Below are 26,581 nucleotides of genomic sequence, written 5' to 3'. Positions count from 1 at the left end.
CCCACTGCTTCCCGGGCTAATGTCTTTCTTCGGCATGGTGTCTGGAGGGAGCAGTTTAAACTCCATCCGTTCAGATGGAGTGATCCACATGCCATCTCGTTTGCCGTCCCCCGAGAGAACGCGGGACGAGAACGCGGAGGGGAGGCACCGGCCTTCCCCCAGCTCGGCTGCTGAGCTGCCATGCTTCAGTGAAGTTTTACTTTGCCTAAGGCTCCTCCGTGCATTCGCTCACCAGCCAAACTGCCCTGCTCATAATGAAGCCGGCGACTGCTGGGTGCCGGCCTGGAGAAATGCACATCTGAATGGATTTCTCTTTCATGGGCTATTTAACGGGAGCCCGGCTAAAGGTGACGCGTGAGCGCCAGTGGGAGGAAGCGCAGGTAGGAATTAGAGGAAGAGTGGAGGTGTTGCGGGGTAGCAGGGAGTGGCAGGGCTTCCCAGCCCCATGCTCTGGATTCTCATTCATGTAACTCAGTGCCAGGTTTGGAACCACAGTCTGGGGAAGCAAAGACCTTTAGCTGCCTGCAGTGTGGGTGCCCCCACTCCCTGCCTTGCCAGCAGGGATCTGCAGCATTCCCCTGGAGGGCTCAGCCTCCATGCTGGCCTCTCTGCTGGGGCTGCAATGGGGCATGTGGTGCGGCTTCCTTTCCTTTCACACCTGCCCGCCAGCGTGCCCAGCTTGTGTCACGCAGGCTGGAGCCCCAGGCCAGGACGTGCGATTCCGGGAGGGGGCATCCTGGAGGTGCCCAGCGGAATCCTGTTCCGGATCCCCCGAGGCAGAGCTCCGGGAGCTGAACGCGGCCGAGCCATCCCGGGCAGTCACTCTGTCATTCCAGCGAGGTCATTACTTTTGCAGGCACTTGCTGTGCCCGGGGTTTCATTGAGGCTGGCTGTGCCTCATCCCGCTGTGTGTGTCTAGGCAGGCGTAGCCACGCCAGGGCTTGGAATTCACTCTTTGGGCAGGAGCCCTAGAGACGAGGGTGCAGGAAGGACCGTTCGTGGGCACGTGTTCCTTACATCACATGTTTGGGGGGGAGGGGGTTCACTATAGGATGCCACCCGGGACAGCTTTTCTTGGATATTCCCAACGCGCGTGAGCCTGGCCTGCATCTTGCTAGGTCATTTGGCCATGTAGCGCTGGGCTGGTACAGTGCTAATGTCCCAGCGTGCAGGGCCCAGCACGGACAAGGTAGCACCTCGACACGTCTCGCCCTCATGCCCCCAGCAATGGCACCCACAGAAGCTGTTGCCGCCCTGTGGCACCGCTCTGGGAAGTGTCGATTTCATGACAAGCGCCTGGAAATCTGACCCGTGTTTCCATTCAACGCCCCTAATCTGTGAAGCTGCCGTGGCCGTGGAGCTCAGAGGATTTAAAGAACCTTGTCATTCAAACCCATGTGACTGAAAAGGGAGACCTGGTAACAAGCAAAATGTGACCCTCTCGCTAAAGGGCAGCCTGTGTGGGGCGTGTTAAAGAGCGATCACACCCTTGCCCACACAGAGCAGGGCTCGTCTCATCCAGCAGGACAGACGGACACATGCACTCAATGTACACAGGCTGGGTCCTTTCCTCCGTCAGATTCTCTTTCTCCTGCTCCGGGCCATTTTTCGCCCTCTTCTCTCATTGGGATTTCCCTTTCTCTGCCATTTTCTTATCATCTCTTCCAAGCGAGATGGGAGCCTCGGGATCTTCAAACTTCTCAGCCCAGGGGGTTGGAAGTGGTTTCAGACAGGTTGCCCCCTGCCAGTGGGAATCACCCCACAGCACTAATGGACGGGGCTAGCGGGACAGAGCTGTAGCTTGAGGTCTTTTTTTGCTGATGGCCTCAGCTGCCCCCCACCCTCTCTGAATGGGCTCCCACCCTTTGCCACGCAGCCAGCTTTGCTCGCAGATGCAGCATCCGTAGCGCCAGCCAGCAGGGGTCAGCCTTATGGAGCGTCTCTGAGCTACAGAGAGCCTTGCCCCGGGGAAGCCAGCTTGGGAGTGCTGGAGGTCCCTGGCCTGCCTCCCTTTCTCTGCCTGCTCATCTGGGATGAGCATAGCCAGGTTATGGAGCTGGAGCATCAATCCTATTAGCATAGCGCTGGTCGCTGCCCTTCCATTTGCGCCAGACGCCTCTGGGCCACATGCTGCCAGGCCCAGCCCAGATCTGGAGAGGAGACAGCCATGGGCAAAGCCCAAGGGCTGGCCCGTGGCACCGCAAGGAAATCCTGGCTCCTGGGGGAGCATGTTTGGGGCTCCTCTACCTTGGCCATGACCCTTTAAAGAGCAACGCGCCAGCACTCAGCCGCATGTGGATGGCGTGTGTCAATCGCCAGGCCCGCTCCTTCGGTGGCACAGCATCTCCTTGCTGCCCGTTGGGGGGGGAGGAGGGTGTTCAGTAATTGCGCATAATTTGCTACTGCCAGCAGAATTTCTCATGGGGAAGGGAGTGAAAAATGCAGACAAGCTTCAATCTGGCTGCTCGGGGCTGTGTCTTGCGACAGGGAAGGGAGAGAGCTGGGGGCTGCTGGTGACAGGGGAGATCTCTGTGCCCGGCCAGTCATCTCTGCTTGATGCACCGTTACATTTTCCACTGGCCGGCCAGTGCCAAGAGGCAAATCTCCCGAGGGACAGTCCCGCGAACACAGAGTGAGAGGAGGCCCGGAGTGGGGTGGCAGGATTACATCAAGTGGCTGATTGGCCTCTGAAATGTGGAGGATCACCATGGCAGAGGATTGATTAATAATTACGGTGAAAATTGCCCAGCCTTCCGGAAGAGAACGTGAATCACGCGTGGATCCTACCTAGCATAATGGGAGCTGGTCAGCGCCCCCCACATCCCCCTACCTGCGCACAAAGCGGAGAATCAATTTGTAAAATGCCATAGATTCCACCGCCCCATCTTCCTCCTCTGTCTCGTTCTCCTCAGCCACGTCTCGCTGCTTAGCCATCAAAAGCGACATTAGTGGGTGCTGACATTGATTTCCTGATGCTTAAATTTTCCTCTCGTGCGCCAGTCATCCTCACCAGTGCAGTCATTTCCCTTTGCAGCGACATACAAAGATCTGCTCCAGCAAATTTGGCTCATAATAAAAAGCCACAGATTTTCTCTGTTGATTTAGATTTAACGACTGTATAATTTGATTGCAGAATCCTTCCCCGTCTTCAGATTTCCCCGCCTGCCTGGGTTTGTGAGATGGATCATCTCCTAGATGTATAATATATGAGATTATCCATCTCGGGAGGCTTTGGGCGGGAGAGGAAGGGGATTGTGTAAAACAGGAATGTGGCATTAGGAAAAGCTACGGGTAAAAAGAGCGCTGAGTGCCAGTGGGCCTTTGACAAGTGGAGGCAAATTAGTGCGTTTCCCTCCTGAACGGCTAGAGGCTGCGGTAGGTTGATGCACTGATCTCTCGTCTCTGGAGAGCTAGGTTCAGATGTCGGTTAGATCACTGGAGAAATGAATTCGAGAGGCTCAATCCCTAACAGGAGCGGCGGAAGGTCTCTAAAAGTGTGGGGGGGGGGCACCAGAGCCCGAACTGTGGCCCCACCTCCTGTGCCACCCCTTCTCCCTGAAGCCCCGCCCCCATGCCACCCATTCCTCCAAGGCCCCACCCCCACACCGCCCCTTCTCCCAGAGCCCCCCACCCTTGCACCAACCCTTCCCCTGAGGCCCTGCTCCTCTTCCACCCAAGGCCCTGCCCCCCACTGCTCACTTGTCTCCACCCCTTCCCCATCACTCGCCCTTGTGGTTGGTAAAAAAGTGGGAGGGCCTTGGCCTCCTCCCTCCTCCCCCCCCCCCCCCCCCCGGCATCCCTGGACCCTAACAGATGTTTATTCACATCATGAATCCACCTCCTGATTCTGAGCCATGGTGATTTTCTCAGGGAGGCCAGGACTGGAAAGCTTGGGAGTTGCAGGGCAGGGCTGAGATGCATTGGAAGAGCGAGGGAGGCTACCTTGCAGGTCTCTCGCGCTCCAGCCACACGGCCATACCCAATGCTGTTTGTTCCTCACTTTCCTCAAGTTTCCCCAGATGCCACCCCCTGCAGTCCCAGTACAAAGAGCTCTGTATGCCAGGTCTAGCAATCCCCCCTCCCCACAACTCAGCTGGAAAAGCTGCCAGAGCCTTTTGAGTAGGATTTTGTCTCTCCTTGTCAATGGCTCGGCTCAAGCTGAAACACGACTTTAAGGGGAAAACAAGAGATAACCAGGGGCGCCGTGCCCGGTGGGGATTAAAGCGACATGGTTTCTCTTGCAATTTCTTTCTCTCTCATCTCAAAGGAAGAGGCCAGGCAGGCTCAGAAGCTGTGGGAAAGGCTTGTGTGTGTGAGCCAGCCACGCCGGGAGCCAGCCACATCCAGAAACAGGGAGCTGCTTAACATAGTTATTGATATCAAATGGATGTTAATTGAGTTCCAGGAGCTTGGAGATTCAGCGCAGAGTTCAAAGTCATTTTTTCCCCCCTCGTTGGTGTTGCGTGAATGTGTTAAAGGGATATTAACCTCCAGGAAGGAGGGGTCTGTCGTCTGAACTGGAGAGCCATCAGAGCAGCCACGGCCCTTAGCTCTCGGTGTTTGTCCATGCCAGAGAGCTGCACTGACCTAGTGGGTCGGAAGTTGGCCTGCGACTCTGGGTTCTGGTGAGCTGCCAGGTCACCTGGGCAAGCCACTCCCCTCTCTTTGCCCTCCCACTCTTTGCTTAGATTGTAAGGTGGATGGGCAGTGACTGTGTGTTTGGGCAGCACCTGGCGCAGCAGGGGCCAGATCTCAGCTGGAACCTCTGGCTGTTACTGTAACACGGATGATCATCATAATATCTGAGCCGCAGACCCAGGGCCTGGGCTATGCAGAGCCACCCTCACGATGCTGTTGTTCTCCAGGATAGAGACGGCCAGGTCCATCCTCGCTATGTTGCCAGCTCAGCCAGATTGCTCTGTTCTACGAGAGTAAAGCTGTCCAGGGATCTGTGCTCGGGGAGGCTGGGTACAGAGCGGAGTACCTGGATGCTCACCAGAATGGAACTGGCTGGAGACAGGGCCTGGTTCTGATCTCACTCTCCCTGCTGTGAACCCAGAGAGGCTGCGCTGGCCACTGCGGGCTTGCGCTGCTTTTACAGGGCATCGCTGTGGCCAGAATCTGGCCCAGTGTGCTCATCAGGCTGGTCTGGTTTCCAGCTTCTCCCAGCCCCAGTGAAATGCTGCTGGGTTCTTGCAGGGGCCTGCTTGCCTATTGCTGTTTCTGCTGCATTTTAGGGCCTGACCCTGCCAGGTGCTGAGCACCTGCGCCTCCCTGGAACCCATGGCCACTTGCTGAAGGAACGTGGTGGGTGCTGCAAATTGGCAGGAGCAGACCACGTTGATCTAATCCTGGGGGAAGGATTTCGAGAGAAGGGCTGTTTTTTAATGGGGAGGCTGCGGTGCGTACCCTCAAGAGCCGTGTGTCTGAGCTGGAAGGAACGGCCCGTGGATGCGCTCCCAGAAGCCCTAGCGACATGCACGGGTGAGCACAGCACCAGGGAGGATGCCGTAACTCAGGGGCTGCTTGCACCCAGGCGAGGCTAACCACGCGCTCAGATGTGGGTGCCGATCAGATCTCGAGTGGTATATTCTACACATAGTTCAACTGAAGCATGGGAAAGTTAAGGACTTGCCCAAGGTGGCACCAGGGATTGGTGACCGAGCTGGGCATGAACCTGATTCCCAGTCCCTTGCTCTAACCACCAGTAAGAAGCTGGAAAAAGAGCATGTCTTCAGTGCACCATGTTACTTGCCTGCAGATGGTGACTAGTTTTGCCTCTAATGGGAATGCTCCCAGCTGTGGATGGCTTTGCTAGAGGGGAGGGGAGGGGAGAGACACTGTGGATGGCCTGTGAGTTTGCTTTGCGGGATGAGTCATTCATAACTCGGACCTTTGCAGTGTCCGGGATGCAGGGTCCCCGACGCCTTTCTTGGCCGGACAGAAATCTGCATCTTGTCTTGCCTAATCAAGGAGCAAATTTATTCCGAAAGGGAGGCGCAGCAGAGAGGGAGGAAAGAGGCACAAAGAAATCCCCAAAGCTCCTCAGCCGATTGTGGGCTTCACTGGTTCAGATCTCTCTTTTTTTCCTTCTTCTGCAGGGTCTCAGCTGTTAATTACATTTGCCTGTCAACCTCGCCTGCTAATCTGCTATCACTGAGCGGAAAGCAGGAGGTCAGACAACAAAGGTGACACCGTCACACTGTGCCTCTTGTCATCTCCAATCCAGATTAGTTTCATTGACTAACTCCTGGCTGAATAGCACCAGTTAATTATAACGATCACAAAGCCTCCCGTTTAAAGCCACACAGCGAGAATTAAGGTTCTGAAGTAAGACTTTAGCTTCATTAATTGCCCAGCTCATTGTGGTGGTATTGATTGTTAACGCTATCGCGTGGTGAGTAATGGCTTCCCAGCTCAGAGGGGATTAGGTGCTAATTGTTGTTGGCCTTGCGCTGACAAGATAGACCTCAGAGGGTGTCAAATCTGTATCGGCCGCCTCCTTTGTCATGGGCAGCCTTTCTCTCCCTGACTCTCCCCAAAGCGACTCAGGAATAATTAATAGGGCTCGGCAGCTAATAACGCCTCTCTGCACACCGCCATTGGGTAGGATTCCTCCACCACTCGCCCCTTCATTTCCCCCATCCCCAAGCCTCCCGGGATAGCCATGCCGAGCCCATGCGGGACAACTCGGGTGAGCTGGTGCTTCTCCACTTCCCATGCTCCTCCCCTTCTGCTCGGCACCAAGGTCCGTGCTCTCTGCCACGGCTCTGAGAGAGTTGCTGGGCTCTGCGTTGCTGCTGTAACCGGAGCATGGGGAGTAATAGCATTAGAGAGCCCACAGGTGAACTGGGGAACATCTTAACTTAGGGCTTTATCCTGTCACCGTGACATCTGGGCACCTTCCACATAAAATCGATGGTGCCAGCGACGTCTCGGATTCTGCCAGGCCCAGAGCCTCGAAGGTCCTTACGTGCCAAACTCCCACAGAACTCACGACATGGTATTTCCTTTGTCCTGCCAAGCGGGCGCACGGTCTGCAGGCTCCAGTTCTGAGTTAGAAGCCCTGGGATTCAATCCAGCTCTGTGCCAGCCTCATAGCTGAGGGGCGCCTTGTTCAGCTGGGACACCATTAGCAACGGGTTGCGGGAGTCGGACCAAGTTGCAGAGTCTTTCACCTCCGTGTCACCGGTTTGTGTCCTGCCCAGGCCGGTCGGGACACCTGATGGCTGAGAGCAGCCTCAGTCCCCTTCCACCCGGGGAAGCAGCCGCCTCGCTGAGCCCGTGCTCAGAATTGGTGCTAATTAGCAAACTGAGGCGTAAATGGATGCAGCGCCATTGACTTTGCTGGACTTTTACCCATTTCCACCAGCAGAGAATTTGGCCCCTTGTTGACTGACTGAGCAGAGGAGCCAAGGATTGACAGGCACCGGAAGTGGTCCCCGCAGGTCAATGCTGAAGCGCATTGGCATAGCGACGAGGGATTACTGCAGCCCACGGTGCTCCTGCTTCTGTCTCCCTGGCCAAACAGTGGGCATCTTTCAGGAGCACAAAATTCACACATCCCAGAGCTTGGCCTGTCCTTGTTCATTTTTACATGCTAGCAATTTGCAGTGAAGCACATGATGAGCTCTGTGTGCCCTAGTTAGCATTCCATTTGTATTTCTGTCCCAGCCTTTCTCGTCTATATGCATTGCTCTCCGTACTTTAATTCCATTTTGGAGATTTTATTTTTCCCTTGCAAATATCACTGGCATCCCCAGGGTGGGTATAATTTAAAATATAGATGTATTATGCAAATAATGCCAGAGCCTTGCCCAAGGGTTACAAAGAGTGACTCGATTTATCCCAATGCCTGCATCTGCGATCGCTAGCGCTCACTCAAGAGTAACTTTTGCAGCCTCGACTGCAAGTGTTGGCTAATTTTTCTTGAAAGAAAGCGGTCACCCTCTCGGGTCAGCGTGCCCCCATGTGCGGGCAGCGACAGGCGTCCTCGGCAGCGGGTGCTGGCGCCACACAAGTGGCACCCTTTTGCGCATGCTTGGCATCCCTTATCCCCCTTTCCCGTCTCCAGTGCCGGAGATGAATGTCCATGCTGCTCAGAGTCAGCCAAGCTGAGGGCTGGAAAAATTCTCAGGGTGGCTCAGAGCTGGAATATCAGGACTTTGTATTAAGCATCTGTAGCTGCCCAGCTTTGCCTGCGTGGAGGGTGGCGTACTGTAGACGGGGTACCCCTGGAAAGGACACACGTCCTCAGATGGTGTGTTGTCAGCCACAGGGAGTTACTGAGTTAAATAGCATAGCAGGGTTTTAAAAGGGACGGGAACATTTTCTGAGCAGCGATAAAGCTTGTAGTTCTGCGTGTTAGTCTAATCTCCATGCTTCAGGGTGTGGGGTGATCACTGTGGAGGTCAGGAAGGAATGTGTTTCCTCTTTTACCTAGTATGGCATTGCTAGCTGGGTTTGTTGTGAGGGGAGGGAGGATGGGTTGTCCTCCTCTAATGCTGCAGTCATAGTCCCCTGTTAGAGGGTCAACAGGGGAACCGAGGGGCTGACTTGGAGAGCCAAATCTTAAATGACTACCCCACCATATGTGTAAGTTTCTGCAGCCTGCTGCTAAACTCTTGTCGTTCTGCTGGGGAGGGCATGGAAGACGGCTCAATTATCCTTGCTGGGATTTGAACCAAGGATCTTCATAGCCGAAAGCAGCATCTTTGACTCCTGAGCTACAAGAGTAACTTGCGGGGCTTCTCATGACAGTAGCACTTGTGTCCTCTGCCGCCAGCCGGGATCTCATTGCACTGCGTGGCTCCAGAAGACACGGAGGGGCCACAGGTAGAACTGTGAGGCACATTTTAGCCTCCCCGTTGGCCACACAAGAGAGCTGCCTTGAGGTGCTTGGGGATGGGGGTGTTTGCAGGGGCTCTGGAGAGTAAGACCACGGTCGGGAGCAAAGGCAGTTAGGAGAGATATTCCCCTCTGCTGTCACCACCCCGCTGGCTGCTCGATGGGGAGATCTGTGCTGTGAGGCTACACAGACCCAGCCGCATCATGGAGCAGCCCTGGTGACCCCGTCTTAAGGCTCAGTGGAGCTGTCTGTTTGAGAGCTGATCTTCCCAAGCACTCTCAAGCCCCAAGGGTTGGGCAGAGGGCCCTGGAAATCCCTCCACCGCATCGGGGCTCAGGGGGGTGAAAAACCGGGGTCCTTTGGGGGCAGTATGTCAGGAACTCCAGCCCTCCCATCCCCCCCCCCGGGCAACGGACCTGCTGACCAAATGTGCCAGGCCCCAGGGGACAGGACAAGGGGCAGAATCCTCATGCACCGGCCCCTGCCCTCTGCCAGTGTCTGGCACCACTGAAAGCTGGGCAGCTGCCCCATTTGCACAAAGACGCCCTTGGCGAGGGACTTCAGCCCAGCTTGTCCTCGAGGGTGGAAGTCCTCTCCTGGCTGTGGTGCTGCCCGGGCTGAGCGGTGCTCTCCTGCCCTGGCAGAGCCGCCCCCCAGGGAGTGGGGGGTGCTGCCGAGCTATTCCGAGGGGACTGACAAGAGAGGATCCATTCCAGGCCATTTAAACAGCGTGTGGCAAAGCCTTTTAACGCTAAGAGGATGCTCCCCAATGAGAACCGAATGGCTGCCCGGCACACACGCTCACAGACCATGCCGCATGCTGAATAAAGGGGTATTGAATTATAAATAAACAACTAACGGCTTTTGATGCCTCTGACCTCTTTCAGCTGCAGTACATCTCCTGCGTGGTTGTCCTCCTCCGCCCGGAGCCTCTCTCACCATGGGCAGGGAGCCAGCTTTGGTGGGCTGGGCAGGAGTAACGGTCTCTTACTAATAGCTCCACACATCGAGACTCATTGCCATGTTGTATTTTACACCCTGGCTGTGGTGGAGTGCCTCCGCCACTGAAATGCGGCCACCTCTGGGGTGAAGCACAACAGCCATTCAGGCAGGCCAGAGCAAAGGGTCGTTAGCCTAAGCAAGACAAAGCAGAGTCTGTTTGAAAACAAACATGGCTTCTGCATTCTCTGGCTGCTGGATCTTCTGGTGTGGGGTCGGGGAAGAGAGGTGTTAATAGGTCCTCAGACGTGCACAGTAAATCCGCCACATGGATCCCTTCTTTAGCCCCCTGGGAAATTTACCCACCTTGCTGCTATAACTCCCCCCCGCGGGCGCGCTTGTTCTACGAGTGTTTGTACTGCTTCCAGAGTGACATGGCATGTATGTGTGTGCATAATTATAATTATGCCAGGGAATTGCCCTGGGTAGACAAGTCCTGAGGTTGCCTTCATCCATCTCCCGCTGTCCCTCACCTCCGGGATCTTCATCCATCTCCCCCTGTCCCTTACGTCGGGGATGGCAAAGATCCGCTCAGCCCGGCATGGGCGTTCACTGCCTTGTCGGGGCGCAGCTGCCACCCGCTGGGAGTCTAAACCACACAGCGGCATTGCGATGCGGGAGTGTCCTGTGCTGGTCGCTGTGGTCCCTGGGTTCTACCAGCTCTGGTACTCACCCAACGTTTCATTCGGAGGCCTGCTTGATAAGAGAGAGGTCCCCTCCTGGCCCTTCTCCCTGTCCAGCCCTAGAGCTGGCTTTGCAGATTCTATTCTATGGGCCACCAGGCAGGACTCCAGTGGTGGCCGTGACACTGGACTAGTTGGGGCATTGAGGATAGATGCTGGCCCTTCATGGGACTCTGAGGACCTTTTGTAGTGGCCCCGATGCTCCAGGCCCAATCCCTCAATGCCCATGGCAGTCAATGGCCATTGTGGGTGCAAAGTAGCTCATGGGAATCCCTCAGCACCGCGTAGGATGGGCCCTCGGTGATGTGCTCTTGGATGCTCCCATATGCTCCCGTTCAGAGAGGTCAGCGGCTCTGAAGGGTGGTTGCACAGGACATAATCTGCTAGCCCAGTTTGTGGTCTCTGACCCGGCTAATGGTGCCCAAGCCCAGCGCCTCCAAATCCACAGCCTGGAGATCCGGGGACAGGGCTGTTGTCAATGAGGTTTAATGGGTGATGTGCTGCTATTAAGGATTTGTAAAAGGTTTCCCTTCTGAGCCCCTCTCTCGGTTTCTTTAAAGGGTCTTCGATAAGCAGCGAGTCTTCCCCCGTCTCCTCGCCAGCCACCAACCACAGCTCCCCGGCCAGCACACCCAAGCGAGGACCCATGGGCCCCATCATCGTCCCCCCTGGGGGGCACAGCGTGCCTAGCACGCCCCCTGTGGTGACCATCGCCCCGACGAAAACTGTGAATGGGGTCTGGAGAAGCGAAGGCAGACAGGTAACGTGTGTGTGTACGTGTACGTGTACGTGTACGTGTACGTGCTTGAATCTTATGAGGGACAGACACTCTCTTACTTCAGGGCATAAACTGGCCTCTAACTTTTGGGGTCAGGAGGGAATTCTTCCTGCAGGCAGGTTATCCCATCAGTGCAGGGATCTTACACCTTCCTCCGACGCAACTGGCCCCGCGGGATGCGAGAGTCGATGGGCCAAAGATCTGACCTGGTGCAGCAGTTCCTTATCCAGCGCCGCAAGAATGTGTTGACTCCCCGCAGGGGTGTGTGCTGTGTATGCAAGCTCAGAGGACAAAGCCACATGTGTGCACAGCGCTGTTTGCTTTGTGTGTATATCTGATACCGTGCGCAGAAGGAGACTGGTGGGAACTTTGCTCTCAAGCCAAATGTTTTTGGTTCCAGTGCCAAGAGTGATAAAAGGTGGTGGGAGCGGGGCAGCCTTTGTCTCTAATCTCCATGCAGCCTGCAGTAAATATACACCCTCAAAGCAGCCCCTAGCCCTGTGGCTCCCAGCGCCCCAACCCGACTTGGTTTGTCCCAGGCTTCCCTTCTGTCTCTCCCTGCCCCCCCACCCCATGCCCATGCTGATGCTGCAATCTGGGTAGGAAGCGCTTGCTAAGTAAGAATCATTGTTAGCGGTTCTCCTCGCCTGTATTTTACCGCGGGTTCCCGGCGGGATTACACCACTTGGAAAGACTAATTAAAGCACAAAGAGAAGAGGGGAAGGAAAGCAAAACTCTTGGTGCTTCAAGGGATGCAGGCGCTAATCCCAGCTGAGATCCCACAAAGCAAAACCCTCTGACAACGCTTTGGGAGGGGCAGGGCGCTCGCAGCACCACTCCCTCAGCCTTCCCCCTCCTGGCTGCCCGCTTGATTTCCCTCCCCTCCCCCAGTTGGCTGCCCCATAAGAAGTGACCTTTTTAAAATATAGGTTAACCAGGTGTGGCTTATTGTCTCGCATAGCCACGTCCCAGCCTGGCACCTGGAGATGGGGAGGTAATTGCCGCATGCACAATAGGCTTTAATGTGTTAGGATGCAGAGTAACAGCCGTGTTAAGTCTGTATTCGCAAAAAGAAAAGGAGTACTTGTGGCACCTTAGAGACTAACCAATTTATTTGAGTATAAGCTTTCGTGAGCTACAGCTCACTTCATCGGATGCATGTATGCATGCATGCATCCGATGAAGTGAGCTGTAGCTCACGAAAGCTTATGCTCAAATAAATTGGTTAGTCTCTAAGGTGCCACAAGTACTCCTTTTCTTTTTGTGTTAGGATGGTAAAGGAGAGAAGAGACCGTTCCTTCTCCTTCTGACCCAGCCCTGCCCTTTGCACAACTCGGTGGAGGGGACGACTGTGTGCAAATCCCATAGGGCCGCAGCCCTGCAAGCCAGTCTGTGCAGGGCAGGGTCCAGTGGGACTTTGTGCCACTGCAGAGGTCCACATGGATCAGTGTGAAGCTTGGGCCCTTACTGGCTGCATGCCTCAGTTTCCATAGCTGTAACACGGTGGTAATTGGGGCCCCCAAGGGACTGGCAGAGGGGCAGTATTTAATGGCTGCAAAGCGTGAGTGGCAAGATGCTGTGTCACCCTCACAGCCCCCCAGAGAGGCAGGGCAGCGCAGGGCAAGTCCCATCCCCATTGTCCATACGGAGGGCCAGAGAGGCTGAGTGACTTGCCCCAGGTTGCACAGGCAATCTGTGATGGAGCAGGGACTTGGACCCAGGTCTCCCCAAGTCCCAGACTGGCACCCTACCTATTGGGCCACCCTTCCTCTCTGCTGGGAGAGAGGAGTGATACCGATACGTAGCACGTCTCGTCTGTAGCTCTCAATGCACTTTACAAGGGAAGGCAGGTATCCTCAAGCCCATTTCGCAGATGGGGAAACTGAGGCTCAGAGAAGTGAGGCTCAGAGAAGTGATTCCAGTCCTTCCAGGATCATGCAGTGAGTCAGGAATCAATGTCACCCCCTCCCCCTCCCTGCATCTGCCATGATCCCTCCTGTGGCCCCTGCTGCAGTGGCAACTGACCCAAAGGGAGATGGTTTCAGACTGAGCCGTAGGGGACACATATTCTTTACAGGGCAAGGGGGTTCTGGGGGAGCCGATGAAGGTCCTGCTGCAGATAGCCAGGACCCAGCCCTCATGCTGAGATCACCTTGGACTCTGCCCCCAAGAATACTGCCTCGCCTTGGCACCGTGTCCCTTCACCTCACTAGCTCCTTGGGTCTCGTATCGCTGCGCCAATCCCAAATCCGGAGTCTCTCCTCTCCGCAAGGCCCTCTGGCTTTGGGGGGGGATATTCCTGTCTACACCCACATCCCACTGGGATCAGTGACCCACACCCTGTGCCGAGAGCCGTGGGGTGTGGGCGGGGCTCTCCCCTTTCCCCCGCTCCCTGTTGCTTCCCAGTGAGCTGCACAGCCGTGCCGGGTGAGAGCACTGGGGCTGCCGTCGTTCTCCCCGTTGGGTCCCATTACCAGTGGGTCAGTGCGCTGTGTGGATCTGTCTGCCCCTGCTCTCAGCTGGGGGGAAGCTACAGCATAGCCCAGGGACAGCATCACTCGGGAACCTGCCTTCTCCATTTTAGAGGCTCAGAGAGGGTAGGGGCCTCCCGAGGGGGAGAGGACACAGTCTCTAGAGGGGGAGCCAGCATCTCCATGCCCCTGGGTGGCGGTGCAGGCTGGAGGGGGGCAGGGTAAGGGCCCTTTCCCCATTCTCTGCATATCACCCCAAACGGAATGGGGGAGAGGCCGGGCCATGCCAGCAGAGACTTGGTGCTTCCCTAGACTCCTCCCTGCATTGCCACCGACTCAGAGCTCGTCTAGCCTGCTGGATTCCCCTGTGCCATCCCCAGTGCCCTATTGTCCCTGTCCTCGCAGCCGAGTGAGTACTAACGCCTCCCCCCACCGCCCCGAGCTCCCTCCATTTCTAAGAGCCCCGGCCACTTGCAAAGCAGCCAGTGCCCCGTGAGACGGGGCCAGGACAGATTCGCTCCAGTGATTCATCGCGCTCAATGAACCACTAATGCTGCCGGGGAGGGCTGGGAGGGAGCTGGGACTGGATTAGCAGATGATATATGGCCCTTCAGTGCCTGCACAAAGACTCAATTGAGGGTTTAATCCTCTCTTTGCGGGGCGGGAGAGCCAGAGGGAAATAACTTCATAAAGTTAGAGGGGTGAGTCACTTGCATCAGCAATGCAGAAATCAGAACGGGGAGCTGAGCAGACGATCCATCAGCAGCCGCTACTCCAGGGTTACCGAGATCTCGCCGGTAATGGGGAGCCTTTGAAAGGCCAGATTAAATGAAGAATAGTCTATTTTAAACCTAATAGGGCATGTCCTGCATTCTCACTGGCGGAGATCACTCGCTAATCGCCAGGAATGACGGATTTCTTTTCCCCCCTCTCTCCTCCTCTCCTCCCCTTTCATCGTCACAGCCACCGCTCCGAGACAGCCAATCAAACGCAGGCCACCCGGTGCCGCTCGGAGCCCTGGGAAGCTGCCGCAGCCCTGGTGAGGAGGTCCTGCCGCTGCACCCGGGTGGCAGTGCTGTGCTTGGGGGAGTGTCGCCAATCCAGGCACTGGGGAATGAGGAAGGGCTGCCCTGTTTGCGCCAGGGCAGGATGTCTCTGACTCACGTGACCCAGGGACATTCTCATTTGCCTTCGCTTTCCTCTCTCTGCCCCACACTGGGCTCAGGCCCTGGTAAGGCAAAGTTCCACCACTCCTCCTCATCCTCATCCTCTGGGAAAGAATTTCCCAGCTTGCCCCCCTTGGCTTCTCCTGCCTGAATAGGGCAACCCCACGCACTGCCAGGGTCCTACTAAGATGGCCTTGGTAACGGCTACAGCGGGATTACTCCTCTCATCCATCCGTCCAACCAGCAGCTGTCAGCCCCTTTCGGACAGGGCATCACCTCCTATCAACCCCAGATCTACCCGGGACCATGCTCCCTTTCTGCCATAAAGGAAGAGCAGGGATGTTAGAACATCCTGATACCTGTTTGTGTCTCCTTTGTGGGTCCCGACCCGCAGGTTGAGAACCCTATTGATCAATCATCTATTGATCTATCAGTCTATCTTATTCCTAAGGCAGCTGGCACCCCAGATCCTATCCCTGGGATATCCACTGCTTCCCCCTGCTCTCTGCCTGGCTGAGCCCATGCCAGGGTATGGGCTTCCCCGGCGGTGTTTGTTTCTGAATGGAGTATTGCTAAGGGTAGGCAGGGTGTACAATCTGTGTCCTTCCTCTCGGTCAGTACTTCCCGGTGATACAGAGAGGGGAGTGACGGGTTTGTTCTGCCAGGCACGATAGGCTGGGCGGGAGTTTTCCCTTCTCCCTCCCTCCCTGGCCCTGCCCCGCTGTCACCGATCCCCACTTTAGCCCCCTCCTTCAGACCCCCCAACGCGCTGACCGGGTTTTGATTGAAGGAGATGGAGACCTTAGTCCTGTATTAGGAACAAAAATCATCATTGCGTTATAAATGGATGAGCCGGGGGCACTTACTGCCTGGGAGGGGTGTGCCGATGGAGGCCTGTCCGCAGGGCTCCCTTTCCTGGGCCCCGCCATGCAACGCTTGATTAACCTGTTTATTTTATGGCCGTTATCAGGGGCTTGCTGGATTTATACTTGCTGTGCTGTTTCAAGCTCCATAGGCGTCTGTATCCTCCCTGGATGATTAATGGTGCCGGAGAACAAAGCTGCCTGTAAATCTAAAGGCAGGTGAAATGTGGGCCTGCTGCTAGCTCTCCTCCCTCCCACTCGCTGGCCTGCCTTATCTCAACCCCCGCTTAATGGGAAGGGAGCTACACACAGACACACACACCCCATTATGGGCCCCTTCCTGCTCATCCAGATCTGGGTCTTTCTCAGAGCGGCCCAGAGTTGCAGTGGTGTTGCACTGAGGCCACCCTTTGGCTTGCGTTCATCTCCCTGATGCCCTTGCCCCCTGCCTGGGGAAGGCAAGGGTGGCCGGTCCATATGGCCCGTCCTTTCCAGCCCTGCGGCATCCATGTGTTTTGTTCCAGTTGAGTCGCCCTGACCCCTCCCGTCCAGTCATATCATTATCCTAGGAACGCGCCTTCTGCAGAAGGTCAGAGGTGGCCCACTGGGCGCGAAAGAGGCCGAATGTGGAGGTCTGGATGCCTACAAGGCGCAGAGAATGAACAGATGTTCCTGCTCATTAAAAATTCCCATCAATGGGTTCCATCTCTTTCAATTAATTATGGCCGATGTGTCTTCTGAAGAGATTATGAAGTCTTGAGGAGCCATCAGCTGCTTGCGGAGTGTGTGCTGTGGTGGTGTTTAGTAAATACACTTGACTGATGAAGGCAGTTCCCCCGATGGTGCGGAACAGCCTGGCCCAGTGCTGTTTAAATCTTATCCGCTGTGTGTTCCAAGATGTCACTATCTGGGGATATGAAGATGGATGAGCCACCGTAAGAAGGGCAGACTATGCAAAACAATGCTCCCTCTGTCTCCCTGGGAGATAAATTCCAGACAGGAGGAACGGCTGGCTCCTGTATCAAGCTGCCTTCTCCTGCAGGATGATGTGCGTCTGGAGTGGGGGCAGGAGAAGCTTAGAGGGCGTCTTGGCACCTCCCGCATACAGGCAAGGTCCGTGGTCAGCTGGATGCATGGACTGCCGCCATGTTTCACAGCGCCAGGCCCATGGGAACAGGTTGGGTGCTGGTACCCACGTAGCCCTCAGCTCTGTTCCTGTTGACTTCCAAAGGAGCTGAGAGCAGCCTGCAGGGGCCCTCTTCACCTTGCAGGATCTGTGGCATTGGCTGGAATTGTCCCCGCTCGCACCCTCCACTCCCCCCACAGCCAGTCCGTAGCCCTCCCTCTCACAGACTGTTCCTCCACAGGGTTTCTTTCTTTTCCCCTCCATGACTGTTGCCATCCCTGTTTTTTCTCATCGCGGTTAAGGAAATGAGTGGCCCATGTCCACCTCCAAGACAGGTTTGCTGGAGCGCTGAAAGCCCCGGGCTACTGTCCGTCCGGCTGCCGGTCCCGTCACCGGCTCCCTGCAGTGCACAAAGGATGTGCTTTTGGAGCCCCATGTAAGCGCTGCTGGGGAAGAGCCAGGTTTGGGGAGGGGGAAATCTGCTGCACAACAAAGGGCTGACTGAGCAGGACTCCCCAAAACAGCAGGGTTGTTTAAGTGGAGCTGGGCAAGGGGGAGGAACACAGCGATGGCCAAAGGGCCACCAAAGTAGATAGTCCAGTAGCCAATGTCAGGTGCTGCTGTGACCACATCGTAGGGTCCAAAAGAGGGCAGGGTAGCCCCACCTGACGGTGTAAAAAAAAAAATCTAATCCAGTTGAGAATCCCATTACCCAATAATACATGTGGGTTACAGTCATTGTATTGTCCTTGGGTAGCCCATTGGGCTATAAACTGAGAGGTGTGTATTAGAAAATTGTCCACAGCTGCAGTAAGGCATTGCAAACAGAATGGTTTCCCTGCACAGCCCACAGCCCCTCCACCTGCAGGATAAGGAATTGGTGAGAAATCCTTAGAGCAACTGGCGGGAAAGAGGTAGGTGGGGACTCCCAAGTCTTGTCCTGCAGGGGAAGGGGTTCACTGTCTCTTAGAGTCATAGATTGCAAGGCCAGGAGGGACCCTTGTGATCATTTCGTCTGACCTCCTGTACAGCACAGGCAGGAGACCTGCCCCTAAATCATTCCTAGAGCGGAGCTTTTAGAAGAAACATCCCATCTTGGTTTTAAAATTGCCAGGGATGGGGAATCCACCACGGCCCTTGGGGAACTGGTTAATTACCCTCACTGTTAAAATTTACACCTTGTTCTCAAAAGCAGACTGTCTAGTCCTGGACAGGAAAGGGTTAACAGGATGACTTACTTAAAGGGTTCGAGAGGGCTTTGAAGAGGCTGAGCAGCAGGCTGAGTTTGTCTTGTGATCCGTGGCCCCTTCAGCGTTTCCCCCAGTGACTCTCCGGCAAGGAGAGGGTTAAGGCTTTCATGGCGGTGTTAACTGTTTCCTTTCCGGAGCAGGGCAGTTGTCTGAGCCCCAGTGAAAGGGCTGGTGGGGATGGTGGTTGACCTGTGTTTCTTTATGAAGCGGCTCCGGAAATGCTCAGAAGACCCAACACCGGGAGGGGCAGGGGAGGCGCTTGAACTCTGATTTTGACTTCTTTTGACATCTCGGAACTGCTTTTCCGCCTCAGCACACATCCAGTGTACTGCTGCATGCCATCCACTCCTGCAGAGCCATTAGAAGGGTTTTATCCCTTTCAAGGGGCCGGGGAGAGCTGGAGAGTGCTGCTTGGCTCCCTGCCAGGGGCAATGCACGTTAAACGGGCCTGAGCAACATGTGGGCTCGGCAAAAATAACATTGCTGACATTTAATATTGCATGTTCTCGGCTGGGAGCCGCGTGGGGTCAGCACTCGGTGGCCAGGAGCCAGTGCTGGAGCGTGGCAGCCCCTCGGGAGGGGAAACAGTTCATGGAATGGGATTTCCTCCCAAATCCAAACAAGGAGTAACCCATCAAACAAGGCCTGTCAGCCAGAAAAGCCCATTAGGTGGTTAATATTTGATCACCCGACGGTGCGTTATATGGGATGAAGGTTATACGTGTGAAGTCCCCCCGCCCCCTCCCTGGGCTTCCTGCATTGTCCACCCAGCCGGCAGGAAGCTTGTTAAGAGGACAGGTTCCGTCCTTTGGCATGGGGGCCCAGTGCGGTGCAGTAGTTAGAGCAATGGATTGACACTCAGGAGACCTGTGCTGAATTCCCAACTCTGCTGCTTGGGCGGGTCCCTCTTTGTGCCTCTCTTTCTCCTTCCATGCTTTGGCAGTTTGGAGCGTGGGCTCTTCACAGCAGGGTTTTATAGCTGCGAGGAGCCCCAATCGTGGCCCGTGGCTTCAGTGTGCTAGGTGCTGTACAAACACAGAACAGAAAGATGCTCCCTGCCCCCAGGGGGTGAGGATGTTTTGTGCAGTGTCCAGCGCAGCAGAGCCGCTTCTTATTTGGATGATTTCAGTGAAAGCAGCTTTTCCCCTTCCTTTCGGTTTAAACATTCCCCCACCGGGTTTGCAAACCCCCCAGGGAAGCCCACCAATCTAGGTGCTGTCTGGCAGCTTCCAAATGCACTGGCTGTATTCTCTCTTCCTTCGCCTCTCTTCCCTCTCCCCAGGTCCTTTCGTTAGCTCTTCTGAGAGCCTGCCTGGGCTGCAGCCACTAGAGGGTGGCCCGACCGCAGCCCTGGGAGCAGGTCTGACAGTGCCGTTCCGAGGCCGCAGGGCTGACCTTTGTCTTAGCTGCAGAGAGGGCAAGAGTGCCCCTGCCCAAGGGGTACTGCAGCACTGGAGGCAGTCTTATCCCTCCTGGGGGGCAGGGTTAGCCCCACAGCTCTTGTACAGAAGTGGGTTCAATGCCCACCTGCCCTTACAGAGCTCCCTTTTCCTGCCAGGGGTTTCTCCCCCACCATGCCCTCTTGGGCCCCCCAAGGATTGCGTAGAACATGCAGCTTGTGGGCACTCCTTGGGCCATACAGACCGGCCTGCCCTATCCCGGCAGGAACGCCAGTTTCCTAATGCCCTCTGTCTCTCTCTCTCTCTCTCTGTGTGTGTGTGTGTGTGTGTGTGTGTCAGAATAGCTGGGATGGCAAGCGAGCAGCTGCCATCCCAGCTGATGCCAGCCTTACTCCAGGAATGATCGGCTGGCGGGCGTGCAAAGGAGGGCCCCGTCCGGATCGCTCCCTCCTCCTCTGGAGCTCAGACGTATTGTCTTTTCAGCATGTCTGTGGGTCTGTGCTACAGTCTGCGTTCTCAGCCCAGCCGGGGTGGTGGTTACCGCCAGCTGTTTCCAAACCCTCCTAGTTTTATTTGTCTTACTTTATTTCAAACTTTGGAAACGTTTGGAAGCGAGTGTGTGTGTGTAAGTGCGGACACATGTGCAGTCCTGAACTCCTTCCTCCGGTCGCCCTCTGGCAACATTCCCATTGGGTCAGCTCCTGAAGCACTTCCATCTTCTTTTCCACATGCCGATTTTCTGAGCTGAGGGGCACTCGCAGAGTCACTTGTAAGTCAGGGGGATCTGCGTGTGCTCAGCCCTCCTGAAGATCGGGGCACGGGTGGGTTTACTGATCTCAAGCACTTCTCCCTGGATCTAGGCGCGTCCCCAGCTAGTCGAAACGGACGGCTGTGCGAACAAAAATCACTGGGCTGGACTAGCAAACAGCCAGAGTGAGCCGGCCTTGGCACAGTCCCCTCCACCCTCATGCTGCCGCTCCCAAAGGACAGGGGATGAAGGCAGTCAGTGGGAGTCTTGCCTAGCCGTTCCCTGGACTACAGCCCAGGGAGCCTCCAGCGAGTCTGACTGCAGCAAGGCAGGAGCGGACAGACCCCTCCCGGAGGCCCGTTGCTGGGGATCTGAGTGGAACTGTGGGCTGGTCCTCAGCAGGGAGACTCTGAGACGCCCAGATGGGCAGGGAGCACTGAGCTAGCTCCTGGCCAGATGCATCTGCTTCCTTTGTGTCTGTCCTGCTCCTCAGGACAGTTTTTCCTTGACACTCAGGGTGGGGGGTCATTTGTTTTCTTGTAGCAAGAAGCGGGATCAAGAGGCAGCAGCAGCAGCAGCAGCCGGGAGCGCCTGATTGCCGAGCCTCCACTCCCACAGGAGAAAGCCGGGGGCCCCGCTGTCCCTTCTCATCTCCTTGGGACGCCTTACTCCTTCGGGATCCCCCCCACCTCCGTCGTCCAGGATTCCCGCTTCCCACCTTTAAAGTGAGTCACGTGCCCGGGAGCAGGATCCACTGCATCAGCCTCCCACAGTGTCAGGTTCACTCGTGTGCTGCCGGCTCTGACACATCCCATATGAGAATCCCCCAGCGGGGTGGCCTTTTATTGCTCCTCAGAGCCCTTTTCCAAGCTTAGTTCCTTTGTGGCTGTTTTCTCTGGGGTTCCCCAAAGAATTCTGCATCCCTGAAGAGCAGGCCTTCCTGTAGGCGGGTGTTTGGTTCGTTTAGCTCCTGAAATAGCACAGATAGACGTAACCGAGGAACACAGCAAGATCTGCAACCACAGGCTGGCTCCACCAGGCACCTGGCTTCTGCTGGTCCCTGGAGTGGCTTACCTAGGACAGGCTCCATTGTAATACTCGTCCTTTCCCCTCCCACCGAGTTCCACGACGTGTTCTGTGGCTTAGAAGCTCATCACAGATGTTGCCTTGAGCCATGCGGTTTTTGTGCGACACTCCCATCCGTCCCAGCTGGGGTTCTTCCAACACAAACCCAAACCACAACTCTGAATACATCTTTTTCCATGTACATTTCAAAACCTCAAACCAACCAACCCAGGAGCAGGCGACAAATTCAAACCAAAGGTGGGCCTGAGCTGCAGAGCTGAAGGCCAGGACCGGCCCCAAGTGTCTCCAAGGACTGGGGGAGCTGGGAGGCAGCTCTGGGGTTTGGGGCAGGACAACGTGTAATTAAAACAAACTGCTCTGGAAACCAGCATTCCAAACACCAATGCTGGGTGTGTCACCACTGCTCCTTCCCAACCCAGATCTCCCGCAGCACAGACCTAAGACTTGTGCACTTCCTTGAAGGACTGTATGGCAAATGTGCTGGATTACATTTGATTGGGGAGCTCTAAACCCTGGGGGGATGATGGCTGGATGACACTCCGCTCCCTGGAATGGCCTCTGCCAGCTAAAGGTGCTGCGCTGACAGCTCTCACCAGTGGGGGCAGCATTCCACTCAGACTGCCCGACCATCCCCAGACAGATGCTAGGGCCAGGCAGCTGCCTTCCTCCCTCTGCCTGTGGCCGACTCTCATTGAGCAGAGGGTGACTGGGTGGTTGTATTCTGCTGCGTTAACTCCGAGCAGCATGGCTTGGGGATGGCCAGGCCCCTGGAGGTAAAGTGCCCTGACAGGGGGACGCAGGTGCTGGAAGGAAGCAAGCCTGGTAGGGTACGGCTGGCACAGAGCAGATTATGGTTCTGCCTTTGCAGTGAATTTCTATGCTCAGCCACCACCATTTCAGTAGGAGTTGCCCCTTCTTAGGCCTCTGCATTGGGAGCCCAGTCCCCTCCCCAGATCCAAGCTAATGAGGATATCCAGATGCTTGTGAATCTCCTGGACTGGGAAGGTCACTGACTCTCCCTCCATCCCTCCCCGCCAGCAGCCTGCAGCGGCCTGTACACCATGTGGTGCCTCCCAGCGCGGTCACTGAAGATTATCTGCGGAGCTTCCGGCCCTACCACACCGCTGAGGAACTCCGCATGTCCTCCTTGCCCCCCATTAGCCTGGATCCGGCCACCGCTGCCGCTTACTACCACCCCGGCTACCTGGCCCACCACCCCTTCCCTCACCCAGCCTTCAGGTAAGTGTCAGAGGCCGGGGAGAGAGGGACTGCTAGACGCTGGGCAGCAATTGTTTTTCTCCACGCATCCAGCCAACAGCGGCTGCTCACCAAACCTTGCGGGGGCCTTGGATTGAGGCAGAGCAGTGCAATCAATTACCCTAGCGTCGGCTTTGGAAGCCGCACAGAAATAAGTACACTTTATCCACAATTGATGGTTCCCCGGGTGCTTCAGTACAATGGTAATAAGGCATTGCAGGGAGGTCATTTACCACAGCAGCGGGGATTCCTGCGGCTGGGCTGATAACTAGCTCCTTGAGTGTGAACCCTTCACGGCAGGCTTGTATCTGCTCTGCTGCTGGGAGCAGTGCCGAAACCCCTTTAATTATCCCCCCGCCAGAGAGAGAGGAAGGATCAGCACAGAGCCCAGGTCCCCCTCGCGGGCAAAGGATGCTGGAAAATCTCTTTCTAAGCTGGCTGTGCTAAGCTTCTCCCCGGAGCCAGAGCGCCCGTCCTGTGCCTGTACCGTACAGTTCCTTTGGCTCTCCACAGCAGGCTTGTGGAAGGTCGGGAGAGGGGCAGTGATGGGAGCCAGGCTGAACCCAACCTGGGAGAGGCCTCCAAGGAGCTGCCGGACGGTGTGTAGTGGTAGAGTCAGGCTAGGACTCCCATCCCTGGGGGATTGACAAGAGCCCGCCATACATGTGAAGTCACCTCTCCCACAGCAGGTGCTTTCCCTTCATAGCCACATGCTCCTAGCCTCTGCTGCCAGCTGGAGAGGGGAGCTGTGTAGCTTTTCAACCTGACCTGTTCTCTCTCTCCAGGATGGATGACTCCTACTGCCTTTCGGCCCTGCGGTCCCCCTTCTACCCGATCCCAACCCCTGGTTCGCTCCCACCTCTTCATCCTTCAGCCATGCACCTCCATCTGTCGGGAGTGAGGTACCCCACCGAGCTGCCCCACTCATCACTTTCTGCCCTTCAGTCCGAGCGGATGTCCAGTCTGACGGCGGAGAGGTAAAGGGCTCCATGTCCCGTGTCAGGTCGTGCGCAGCCCCTGGGGGCAGGAGGATGGGGAGGCCTGTGGAGATGCTAACTTGGCTGTTCTGTTGGTGATTCCAGGCTGCAGATGGATGAGGAGCTGAGGCAGCGCGAGAGGGAACGTGAGAGGGAGCGGGAGAAGGAGCGGGAGCGGGAAGCCGATCGGGAGCGGGAGAAGGAGCGGGAGAGAGAGCGGGAGAAGGAGCTCGAGCGGGAGCGCGAGAAGGAGAGGGAGCGGGAGAGAGAGCTGGAGAGACAACGAGAAAGGGCCCGGGAGAAGGAGATGAACCTGGCCAAAGCCATGGAAAGCCCATTTCTGCCGGTGGCAGAGCTGCACGGGCTGAGGAGCCACCCGGCGGAGGAACGTGTTAAACCAGCCGAGCAGCTGATGCCAAACAGACCAGGTAATTCCTCCCACGCACCGCAGAGCCCTGGCCTGGAGCACTCCAGGCTGGTTGGTCTCCCAGGCACAGCTGAGCCAGGCCCCACGGGTAACTTCCATGGTGCCTGACCTTCGCCTGGGCCTAATGTGAGACTCGCAGCCCTGGGATTTTGCATTGAGTTCACCTGGAAACTCACAACAAGATTCAGTTGGGAGTCACAAACCAGCCCGTGCTCCAGGATCTTGCCCCAACCCAAATAACTGCTGCTGGGTTCCTCTTGGTTCCTTCTGATTGCCGAGCCATTTCTGGACAGACGGGTTGCTCTTGACTACAGGATGGGGTAGGCTTGCCCCTGGCAGCTTCCCGACACTAGTGACGTACCAAAGCTTTGTCCTTCTCTAGCCCCCTCCATCCCTGAAATGCCACAGATGTGAATTTAGCCTTCTCACCCCCAGGTGAGGCAGGAAGGGGTATTAACCCTCTTCCACAGATGGTGAAACCAAGAGGGTTTGGGGATTTGCCCGAGATCCCATGGGAAGCCTGTGGCGAGGTCAAGGCTAAAGCCTAGATCTCACAGCTGCCAGTCCTGGCTGTCACTGCATGTTAGTTGGACTCATTCATATCTGTGTTGGGGTGCTGGGTTTCAAGCAGGGACAAGTTCTGGGGACCATTCCCATAGCTCTGCCTCATGTAATAAACACTGCACCTGATTACCCACCTGGCCCATCTATCATTTGCAAACTGATTGGCTGGGCTGAGAGTAAATGACAGTTCTTGCTGACTGCAGTGCGTCCTCTTCCTCCTGCAGAGAAACCCAAGGAGGCGACCATCCCGACTCCTAAGCCTATCCAGCACCCCTTGCACCAGCCGCCCGCCTCCCACCATCCTGTGCCCAGCCTCATTTCCAGCCACAGCGTCTTCCCCCTCCCCGGGAGCAGCGCGGCCACGGCTCTTCTCATCCAGCGCACCAACGAGGAAGAGAAGTGGCTGGCACGCCAGCGTCGGCTGCGGCAGGAGAAGGAGGACCGCCAGTCCCAGGTGTCGGAGTTCCGGCAGCAAGTGCTGGAGCAGCACCTGGAGATCGGGCGGCCGCCGAACCAGCCGGAAGCTGAGCACCGGCCAGAGAACCCCAGGTAAGGGCTGACTCCAGCGGTGGGATGGACAGGGACTCTCTGGAGTTCTGGAACTGGAGGAGCAGAGCAGCCAGGCCTGGCTTGTGTGATTCAGGAGGCAACCGCTGACTTGGCTGGAAGCGCTCGGCTTTGCTTGTGTCCACCTAAGAGGGCTATGTGCTGTGTCCGAGCAGCTGGGCTGCTGGCAGAGCCCCTTTCTTGTTGGGATGGGCTGGCTCAGGGGGGTGGGCAATGGGTTAAAGAGTCTTTCCCCTTTAGGTCACTGGTTCCAATCTGGCCTGTGCTGGCAGTGACAGCAATTTAATATCTCCTGACAGCTGCTCAGTGACCTGCATGAGATAAGTCTGGTGACCTCAGGCCAGTTGCTAGTGACTAGGTGTAGCTAATTGTTACCCTTGCCGGCGGTATCAAATCACACAGACTGCAGGGGAAGCGAGCCACGGCACCCCCTAGGGGCAGCTCCTCCAAGATCAGGATTCAGGCACCCTGGCAGGGCAGGAGGAAGAAGCGTGCGCTGCTGCTGCCCTGCCTCAGACCTGTTCTGGGGCTAAACCGAGTCCTGGGGCTGCAGGGCTGTCAGTGTGGCACCATTCACCGGCATTTACATTTAGTCCCAGTAAATACAGGGGGAAAATCTCATTGCTGTTTAATGAGAGGAAGAGTCCAGATTCTTTCCAGGTCTGAGTGCTCCATCAGCACTTCCATCTGTCAGGCGCCAGCTGAGCCCTGGGTACAGCGGGGAGTTCAATATGATAGCCTGCCTTCCTGAACAGCCAGGAATCCTGGCCAGCAGCCTGCAAGCTGCGTGCCAACCTAGCCCTACAGAGCAGCACCCCTCTCTTACCTTGCAGCGCCATGTCAGCCCTTGCCATTGGGAGCAGATCAGCAAATCAGAAGGGGTCAGTGGAGCAAGAGCAGCAAGAAAACACTCGGCCTCCTGATGTGGCTGCCCCTCTCTCTAAGTCTCAACATCTCCCTGCCACCTTGGGGCTGATTGATGCTGGCTTTCTTGCTCTGTGGCTGAGCACTTAAGCGCTGCTGGCTCATCCAGTCATCTCTGCCACTGGATTCCATTGTCATTTTTGGGTATCAAGGGGATTAGCTAAACTAATCAGGTATAATAGGGAGCGGATTGCAGGGCTGCACAATGACAAAGTCTCCTTTCACTCTCCACTTCCACATTCTCATCCCTCCCCAAATCCAAGCAAGTAGCTCAAGGTCACCTCCACTACATGGACCAGAACGTGTGTGCGTGGGGCTGGGGACTGCTTCTCCCTCCACCCCTCCCCAAATGCAGGCTGGCTGGGTGGGGAGACTTGCATTGGAAGCGGCCACAAGGAAGTGTGTGGGTGCTAATCTGCCTTGCTCAGCAGAGGTGCTGCGTCTCCC

At 56.2% G+C, this 26,581-nt stretch overlaps 1 protein-coding gene across 5 annotated transcripts in view; it reads left to right on the top strand.

The window, feature by feature from the left end:
- The window catches only part of GSE1 (Gse1 coiled-coil protein), a 349,700-nt gene that overhangs the window by 304,302 nt on the left and 18,817 nt on the right, over positions 1 to 26,581 (top strand). For 4 of the 5 annotated variants that reach the window (XM_074968866.1, XM_074968871.1, XM_074968868.1 and 1 more), the window contains 6 exons: positions 11,091 to 11,290; positions 20,876 to 21,057; positions 22,457 to 22,657; positions 23,461 to 23,652; positions 23,758 to 24,080; positions 24,868 to 25,192. In XM_074968866.1, coding sequence (XP_074824967.1) covers positions 11,091 to 11,290; positions 20,876 to 21,057; positions 22,457 to 22,657; positions 23,461 to 23,652; positions 23,758 to 24,080; positions 24,868 to 25,192 — 1,423 coding nt within the window. The remainder of the gene's footprint in view (positions 1 to 11,090; positions 11,291 to 20,875; positions 21,058 to 22,456; positions 22,658 to 23,460; positions 23,653 to 23,757; positions 24,081 to 24,867; positions 25,193 to 26,581) is intronic. The other variant, XM_074968867.1, reaches the window with a different exon arrangement.

The sequence above is a fragment of the Natator depressus genome, chromosome 12 (assembly GCF_965152275.1).
Source record: "Natator depressus isolate rNatDep1 chromosome 12, rNatDep2.hap1, whole genome shotgun sequence".
Taxonomy (NCBI): domain Eukaryota; kingdom Metazoa; phylum Chordata; order Testudines; family Cheloniidae; genus Natator; species Natator depressus.
This window is presented reverse-complemented; position numbering and strand designations above follow the sequence as displayed.